This window comes from Camarhynchus parvulus, chromosome 5 (assembly GCF_901933205.1).
Source record: "Camarhynchus parvulus chromosome 5, STF_HiC, whole genome shotgun sequence".
In the NCBI taxonomy this organism is placed as follows: domain Eukaryota; kingdom Metazoa; phylum Chordata; class Aves; order Passeriformes; family Thraupidae; genus Camarhynchus; species Camarhynchus parvulus.
Window position 1 is genome coordinate 51,790,384 of NC_044575.1, and position 9,056 is coordinate 51,799,439.

General features: G+C 44.0%; 1 protein-coding gene across 16 annotated transcripts in view; it reads left to right on the forward strand.

Moving 5' to 3' along the window:
• MARK3 (microtubule affinity regulating kinase 3) overlaps positions 1-5,932 on the forward strand; it is a 65,522-nt gene extending 59,590 nt beyond the window's left edge. For all 16 annotated transcript variants that reach the window (XM_030950264.1, XM_030950261.1, XM_030950262.1 and 13 more), the window contains one exon: positions 452-5,932. In XM_030950264.1, the coding sequence (XP_030806124.1) occupies positions 452-797 (346 nt within the window). In that variant the 3' untranslated portion in view covers positions 798-5,932. The remainder of the gene's footprint in view (positions 1-451) is intronic.
• The last annotated feature ends 3,124 nt before the right edge of the window (positions 5,933-9,056 follow it).

The following is a 9,056-nucleotide window of genomic DNA, read 5'->3' on the forward strand; positions in this document are numbered from 1 at the left end:
ATGGGCTCACCCCATTCTGTGTAAGTGGGCACCTCCCAGGGCCTGGGTGAGCGCCTCCTGACACAGGGAGCTGTTATTTCCATGTTCCAGAAACTTCTAGCACAGAGCTGGTGTTTCAGCTGCCCGCGTGGCCCAAGAGTAGAGTTTTGAGCAGAACCTGCCTTAAAATCGAGTTGTAGGTTCTGCATGTAGTTCTGCCTCCAGAAGGTCATTGTCCCCGTGCTCCTGAATCCAGTGAGTGCCAGTTGTGTCCCAGTGAGTGCCATACCTTCGTTCCAGCCCCAGCAGCTACAGCTTTCCCTGTGTGTGTGTGTCCAGCAGCTGGGGGAGCAGGGCTTGGCCACAGCCAGAGCCTCCAGTGCTGCTCTGGTGTGGGTTGAGTGGTGGCTTCACTAAGGTGGCCCTGGGGAGGGTGGCTGGCCCTGCTCACTCGGGAATTCCTGTCTTTCAGCCGCAATGTAGCCGTGGATCAGAAGGACGAGAACAAGGAAGCCAAGCCTCGGTCGCTGCGTTTTACCTGGAGCATGAAAACCACCAGCTCCATGGATCCCAATGACATGATGAGGGAAATCCGAAAGGTCCTGGATGCCAATAATTGTGACTATGAACAAAGAGAGCGTTTCTTGCTTTTCTGTGTCCATGGAGATGGGCACGCAGAAAACCTCGTCCAGTGGGAGATGGAGGTGTGTAAACTGCCAAGACTGTCCCTGAACGGAGTTCGCTTTAAGCGGATATCGGGAACATCCATAGCTTTCAAAAACATTGCTTCCAAAATTGCCAATGAGTTAAAGCTGTAACAAGAAAAAAAAATAGTTGAGTTGTAAATTAGTTAGCAATTTAAAGTGTTTTTGAGAATTCCGATGGAAATGTATAGAATAACATTTAGGCAATAACTTCTGCATCCTTCTGAATAGTGATATTAAAAAAAAGCTGCTGAGCTGGGAGGGAGAGTTGGACTTTTTTATAAGTGCACTACAGCATTAAAGTTGCCTACTATGTAAAATATTACCCCTTCTGCTTTATTTCCATTGCTCCTAAGTCTTTGACAACAAATTGAAACACAGAATATATTCATTTAAATATGCCTCCTGTTTGTGTGGATGTGTGAATGTACAGTATGTGTGTATAATATATAAAGTATTATATGTAAACGATTCATTTACAACATCGAGCTGTACCAGTACCTCTTTTTGGGCTAATTTTGGTGCTAAAAATTGAAATGGCCAAGGAGGAAACACTTGAGTTAATATTTAAAATGACTGAAGCATTAACCAGTAAACGCAGGTTTACAGTTCACTGCTGTGTTAAGAAAAAAGTGTGTGAAGGGTTTGGATTTATGGTTGTGAACATTATTAGTCCTGTTTTCTAAGTAGATCTCATGAGATGATTAAAAATTCACTTCTACTGAGTAAGTCTTGCATTATATTTTGCCCACCTATTTATTATTTGTCTGAATCAAATTTTAATAATGTAGTTAATTTGTGCATTAATATTTGGGTAAACGCTTCCATTCTTCTGCTTCTGCTAAACTACTAAAACTGTATCTTTGTCCTTTTGGCTTACGAGTATTGATCGCAGCTAAGAACGTTTCTCTGTTGTTCCTCTAGGGAATGAGGCAGTGTAAAAGGAGGTGCTAATTGCTGAGTAGTGGTTTTCTTTCAGCGCGAGTTTGCCACGTTAGACTAGGTCAGATACAAAGCACAAAGGAACTCCCAAATCATGGCCATTCTCTGCCAGCTCCGAGGCCTTGCTGCACATTGGGCAGTGCTGTCCCTCACCTCCTGGGCACCCTCAGCACTGAAACCCAAAAGTGCGAATCACATTGGCTCCTGATCTGCTCTGTCCGAAGTCCAGCTTGCCAAACTACAGCCAGAGGCAGGAGCAGTTGAAGCTTTTCCTTGCAGCTCTCCCAGCGTGTTGCCCCTTGGCTCGGGCTGTGCTGCTGTGGATGGCTCTGTGCCAGCGTGTCTGTGTCCCCATGCTGCCAAGGGAGTCCCCTGTCCCTGTCCCCGTGCAGTGTGGCACCTGCCCCGATGAACTCTGATGGCCAGCTAGCTTTGGGTAGGACATGGAGCTGCTCTGGGACAGCCCCCACTTTTTAACCATCCCGGCAGTGAAAGGGATTTGATTTTGCAAACTAGAACGAGGAGATTTCTTCACATGTGTTTTCCTACTGATACTCCGTTTATTTCATCGAGGACTTGTGTAGATAATACCCTGCATTATCTACTTGACTTTTTGTATTAATGTTTTGTGGTTATATTTCAGTGAAGCACTTACGCATGTACTTAACATGTGCTTTAAACTGGAGCCTAAATTTGCATTTTAAATTTGCAGTGAGCTAATAGTTACTCATAGTACACAGTTCAGATTTGACCCGAGGTGAAAATGCAAAGTCCTTAATATTTTGCAAGTTAGTTCTTGTGATCTGTAGTCTGTGAAGGCAGCAGATTTCCCCTCTCTTTCCCCCCTAAGCATTGGTATTGATTATGCTAGTTTAAAGGGTAATCATAGTTGTTAAATGTAGTAAATATTCCTGAATTTGCATTTTATTCTCTGTATATTCTGTATCATGCCATGGCTTGAGAACTCCAGGTGCTACCGGAGTTCAGTTGGCTTTCAGTGCTCTGCCCATGCCTGTGCTGCTCAGTATGGGTTTTTTCCATGAAAACTCCATTTTGTAATAGCAATAAGACATTTCAGGGCAGTCATTGTACTTTCTCAGGTGAATGGTCACCTATCCTTTCACTCCCTACATTTTAAGCACTCCTCCAAATGTATTTTTTTCACCTGGCAGTGCACTTTGTTGTCTGAACTGAAAAAGTGTTCTGATAAATTATGTAAATCTGTATTCGATGGAAGTTCCAAAAGGTTTCATATTAAATGTTTTCTGAAATACTCTCTTCCTACTTCACCTGTTAAGTATGTAAGTGTTTCTAAAAAGTGCACCAGTATCATACTTTGGATATTTAAAGTTTGTACTTTGGTATTTTTCTTAAAGTGTTCTCAAAAGGTTCTTTCAGTAAATCTTTATTTGAGGTATAAAAAAAATCACTTATTATGATCAGAAAAATATTTTTAACAGCTTCCTTCCCAAATGCCTTGTAAAATTACCTTGTGTGAGACTATTTAGCACCCTACATGCTTGGTGTTCAAGCCTTTGGGAGCTGCCTGGGAAAGAAAATTCTTTCTTCAGCTCTCCGAACCAAAGATGAATTGCTTCCCCAGCACAGGCTTTTTACCTGTTCATATTTCTTGGGAATCTCTGTAGGTTTGCAGGCACCACTGCTGATGGGACTCTGCAGAACCACACCTGGTTTTTCTCACCTTAAGGGGCAAGTTTTAAAAATAATCAGAGGTCACTGTGTGGTGAGGAGGCAGCAGCAGGTCTCGGTGTTATCAGACACCTGAACAGCAACCAAGAAGCTGGTTTGTTTTTTTTTTTTTTTCTTATTTCGTGACATGGCTGAGTCCTGGAACGTGTGGTCCAAGTGCTGTGTTAGGGGCTGATTGTAATGGGCTCATGGCTGAAGGTTTGCATCGCTGAAACCTGTGTCAGCCTGCACTGATGACATCATCTGATTGCTGGATCTGGCAGAGAAAAATGTGTTAAGAGTTTGGGTTGTGGGGTTTTACTTTATCAAATAAAAGCATTTAAAGATACATACATAAAACAATGAACACTGAGCAGGAACAAATTCAGATACACTTTTTCTTATGCAGACCTTCCCTGTACTTAGGATTTCTGAAACATTTCAGTTTATTTGACCTCTTTACAGGACCTGAGGTCCGTGACCATATTGAGAAGTAGATAGGTAGGCTGGAGGAACAGCTAGTTCTGCTGGGCTAAATGTTTTGCACACTACTTCTTTTCAAGCAACAGCATCTGGTCCAGTCTTTGGGGATTTAAAGACTTACAATACAGATTTGGGCAAGGTTTAGCTTTTTTTCTTGCATTACACTGAGGCTTCAAGATCAAATATAGCATGATACTGTATCCTTTTTTTTTTCAATTACAGAAGTTTGTGTCAAGATAAATTAGATTATTTATAAAAATATGGAATTAATATCCACACATTTATGTTGCAGGAATGAAGTACAGGGTTCAGTAGTCCTCCCAGTCATATGGAAAGACTGTGGCATATCTGGAATTTAAATAAGAGCTGTCTCCAATTCAGTTAAAAGCTCAGCTATACGTGGGCCCGTTGGGATAATGTGTAGTTGCTTTTAATCAGTATTTCCCACAGCTGCTGTGTCACAGACCATGTTGTGGATTGCAATTTAATTAGGCCTGCAGCCAGCCCAGAGAGCTGTTCTCCTTGTGCAGCCCTGGAGCAGCAGTGTGTGCCCCCTGGGCTGGACCCTGCTCAGTCACAGTGGCCACTGTCCCCAGAGGGCTCAGGTACCCCCTGGGTGTGGGCAGAGGCCCCTTGAGCCAGTGTCACTCTCTGTATTTCAGGGAGGGGCTGGTTGGGTGTTTCTTGCTGTGCTAAGACCACATCTTTTCTTAGTAACCTAAAGTGTTAAGTATTTAGACAATTTCAGTAGTTGATGGTATTTCTGCCATCTGGGGTGGGGGTGGGGGGTCATACTAATGTGACATTTTGGTTTCTGATTTACACTGCAGATGTTTAGGAATAAATACAGTTTTGGAAAGCTGGTACCACTGTGCATTAACATTTAATTTTAAATATATAGGCTTGTAACTGTCAATACTACTCATTTCTGTAAGTTTTCACAGAAAAGTCCTGGAGCTTTCCAGTAAAGACAGGCTCCTGTTATTACAGGTCACTGGTGCTGCCAATTAAACCCCTGATTTGACATTCTGATGAGGTGGAGTTTTGAAAATTGCACCTTTGATTGGAGTTTTTCCCCTCCAGTAGCAGTGAATCATTTCATTGATTTCACCACTGACAATTACTCCATCACTTCGTAGAATAAACTGTTATCCAGCAGGAAGGGGTGTGAGCTTTGGATAAAGTTCAACCTAGAGAAATTAATAATATGTTAGAAGTTCAACTTTTTCATACCCAAGACCAATCAGAATCTGCATTGCAATAGCAGTAAATGCTTAAAGAAAGCCAAGAACAAGGGGGATGTTGGAATTGCTGTCTCTGTGTGTGCTCCTTACTTCTGGCGAACTTAAGAGCAAGAAAAAGTTTAATTTTTAAAATTTTTGCCTTTAAGAAAAAGGCAAACCAGTAAACTTGGATAACTTGATGGTTTTCATGTTCCTGTTTCTGCCAGTCTCTTTTTAGTGCATTACCAGGTACTGCCTACCAGCAAAGGGGCTGGATAAAAAGAGCAAAACCATGGAGGAACAGTCTCTTAACCACTCAGTGCTTCTGAAATTGAAATAGTTTGGTATTCAAAACAAAGGAATTTGAAAGACCCTTAACTGTTCTCTTTTAGCCTTCTAAGAATGCTTTAACCTTTGGTACAAACACCAGGCTCTTGTTCCAGCACTAACAGAAAACAGAAGGGTGTCAATACAAACGCTATGAATCTTGCAAGTATCTCTGCACAGAAGCCACATTCAGGGCATTAATTGTCAGCTGTTGGGTGTTCACCTTCACCTAGGAGTGCCATGAACACCTTGTAGTGGTTGTGATCTAGCAGGTAAGATGTTTATTGCAGGGGGGAAAATGCTTTTGCTTGGTTTTTGCTTATGTGTGCTGAGCACTTGGAACAACGTCAGACTGGGATGTAAAATCCATGAGAAGTGGCCATGGTTATGGTTGCTGTGGGAACCACAGCATGGAGTTTCAAGGCATAGATATGTTGCAGTTCTCATTCCATTTATACCCTTATGTTATCATTTAACATCCTTAAAAAATTCAGGGCATAAAACCAAAATATTTGTACAGTTCATGTTTCCTTGTAGTTGCTGATCACATTGAATGTATTAGGTGAATAAAATCAGATAACAAAACAGCTCACCACGAAAATAATTCTGTTAAAACATATGGGGATGCAAAATCAGAAAGCAAAATTCTACTGGCATTTCAATCACGTGGTTTTCAATCATTCTCCTGTCTTGAGGTATAATCCTGTTTTCTTGGAGGTGCCTCTTACCAAGACCTCAGCGTGAGCACCACAAACAGCAGCAAACAGCAAAGCCTCTGAGCATGGAATAATTTCCTCCCCTGGCTCACACAGTCAAAGGGATGAAATGAAGTGTTTTCACACGTGTTCCCACATGGATGGGAAAAACACACTGATAGGAGCTGGGAGGCATTGTCACAACGATCCAGTGTCTGTGGTGCCCAGAGGAGCAGGGGCTGGTGGTGGGGTGTGCCTGCTGAAATGTCAGGGATGGATGGATGGATGGATGGATGGATGGATGGATGGATGGATGGATGGATGGATGGATGGATGGATGGATGGATGGATGGATGGATGGATGGATGGATGGATGGATGGATGGATGGATGGATGGATGGATGGATGGATGGATGGATGGATGGATGGATGGATGGATGGTCGGTCGATCCCCTCTGCGCGGCAAGGCGAGCTGCAGAAGGACGTGCAGTGTCTGCAGCGGCCACAGGATGTCTCCCAAACGCAGAAACTGCTCGGGTTGGAGTTCTCCTGGAATTTATTTAGAAAAAAACCTCCATGGATCACTCCCTCCCTGCGATTTCACATCAGTTATCGGTGTTACCATCTGCTCGGACAACTTTCACTTAATTACGGCAGGAAACTGACCACAAGGTATTGATGGAAACTGTATTTTTCACCTTGAAACACAACCTAATGATACTTCTATTTTTTTATTCAGTTGCATTGCTTTCTGAGCTGAAGTGCAGTTCCAATGGTCTTTACCTTTCCCATGGAAAAGCTATGGGGCTACAAAGCCCTTTTTCATTTCTTTGTTAAGCCTTGTTCAGTCTCCTTTCCTAGAAAACGACCATGTCAGGCAGCATGCTCTTCTGCTGAGAAGAGCAAAAGTCATATTGAATATTTAAATTCATTTGCAGCTCATTTTACGAGTAAGAACCTTCAGTTTCCTCTTCAGAAATTTAATTACTGAAGTTATTTTGCTGTTCATCCTTTAGTAATCAGTCTAATCAAGGCTGTAAATTGCAGCCAGCCTTTTCTAAAATAATCTGGGATTGCTTGTCATTTATATTCCACAGTATTAGTAACTCTCTAAAGCTTTATGCCTGGCATTTTCCATGCCTGCAGTCTATTTTATTCTTCAAACAAATCATGTCACATGTGCTTCAAGTAGGCAAGAAGTGAAACTTCCTTATTTGCTCAGGAGATTTTTTCAAATTGCATATTTTGCTCCAGCTTTCACTTGTACTGTAATCCAAGTTTTGCTGTTGTGGGATTAATAGTGACTGGTACTAATATTTATCACTGGGGTGTTTGGACTTGGCAAGTGGGAATGGGGAAGCTGTTTATTTCAGGCTCCTTGGTGCTTGTTCTGTGAAGGAGTCCTGTGTCTCATCCCCTCCTTCCTGCAGTCCCAGAACCATGGGCTGCTGCTGAGCCCTTTTCTGAGCCTCTCAAGGCAATTCCTGGAGTGTTGGTTGTGGTGAGAGGCGTGCACAGGGTTCACCCCGCTGTGTGTGACAGCAGCGGGGGCAGCAAAAGCAGAGTTGGGAAGTCCTGTTCCTCATCACTGATCTGGGAGCAGCCACCAGAGTCACTTTGTTAGGTCAAATATATTTTAGTGGTTTTATCTAACTGACCCTGTGATGAACCTCTTTATCCTTGGCTTTCAAAACTTGTTGCTTACTCCTTATCTCCAGAGACAAGCCTTGGCTGAACCCTTCTGAGCTAAGTCTTGCTTCAAGGGACAGTCCCTTTTTAAGGTCTCCTGTGGTGTCAGAGCTCCATGAGTCTACAGACCAGATCTGTGAGTGCTTTTCTGGCTGGAGAAAGAGTCCAAGTGCTCTGGGGTCCCTGAAGCATCCCATGCTGCTCTGTGGTGCAGAGCATGGCAAGAGCAATGGGATCTCAGTGCTCAGTGGCTGAAGTGAATCCAGACCTGCAGGATGGCTTAGCTCAATTAAAGCCAAGGCTGTAATGAATCTAGAATTTAGAGCAGTCTCTAGGATAGGGGGAAAGAGAGACATGAGTTCTGGATGGCTTCAGTTCCTGGGTGTTTTCCAGACCTCTCATTAGGGAATCAACCACCTCACCAGAGCACTCTTTATTGGGTGTATTCTGTAATGCAGGGGGCAGAGATGGGCAAGGAGCACAGAACACCCCAGAGGGGCTGGGAGGCCTCTGGGTCCTCATGGATGGGGCAGGGCTGTCCTGCTCTTGGGGCTGTCAGGGAGCAGCCTGCTCTCACTGCAAGGCTGCCACAAGCAGGAGGAAAAGCTTGTCCTGGCCATGTTGCTGTGGGAAACCACATCCATTTTTCTTCCTGGTTGCCCTTTAGCTCCACTCAGACATGGAAATAAATACTGCAAGGTGAAAAGGGAGACATGGTGGGAGCTTACTAGTGACAGAAGAGGAGCTCAGTGAGCACCACTTCAAAGGGCCCCTTGCTTGTGTGGCTTTGAGTCTGGAGCTCAGTGCACTGTTTCCCAGTTTGTCTCACAGTCTGCTGGAACAAACAGCTCCTGGAGTGAAGCTGCAGCCCACAGGAGCTGCATGGAGGGGCTCATTCCTCTCAGGGCACAAGCAGGGAGGTTCCTCTCTGACCCTTCTGCCTTGCTCACTTGCAGGTGCCACAGCTCCAGGAGGCACAGACTGAGCCCAAGCTCTCACACACAGTGTGTGGCCACATGAGGCTTGTTTCTCTGGGAAACCAGCCCAAAAACTGCGACAGTTCACAGCAGGGACCAGAGCTGCTGGCCAAGAGGCATCTCATCTTTAAAGGTCACTTTTTAGGTCAGAGCTGCACTCAGGGTGAATCCTGATGGAACAGGGGAGAATTCTGCTGGGTGCAAAGGGGAGCTGAGCTCTGCTTTGTGCACCAAATAACTTGGGTAGTTTAAAATATCAAAGATGCTTCTCCAATTTTCTGTCTACTGCTGACATTATGAGCTGGGTCTGCCAGGGTGGGCGTTGCATGATGCAAAATAGTCAGGAAA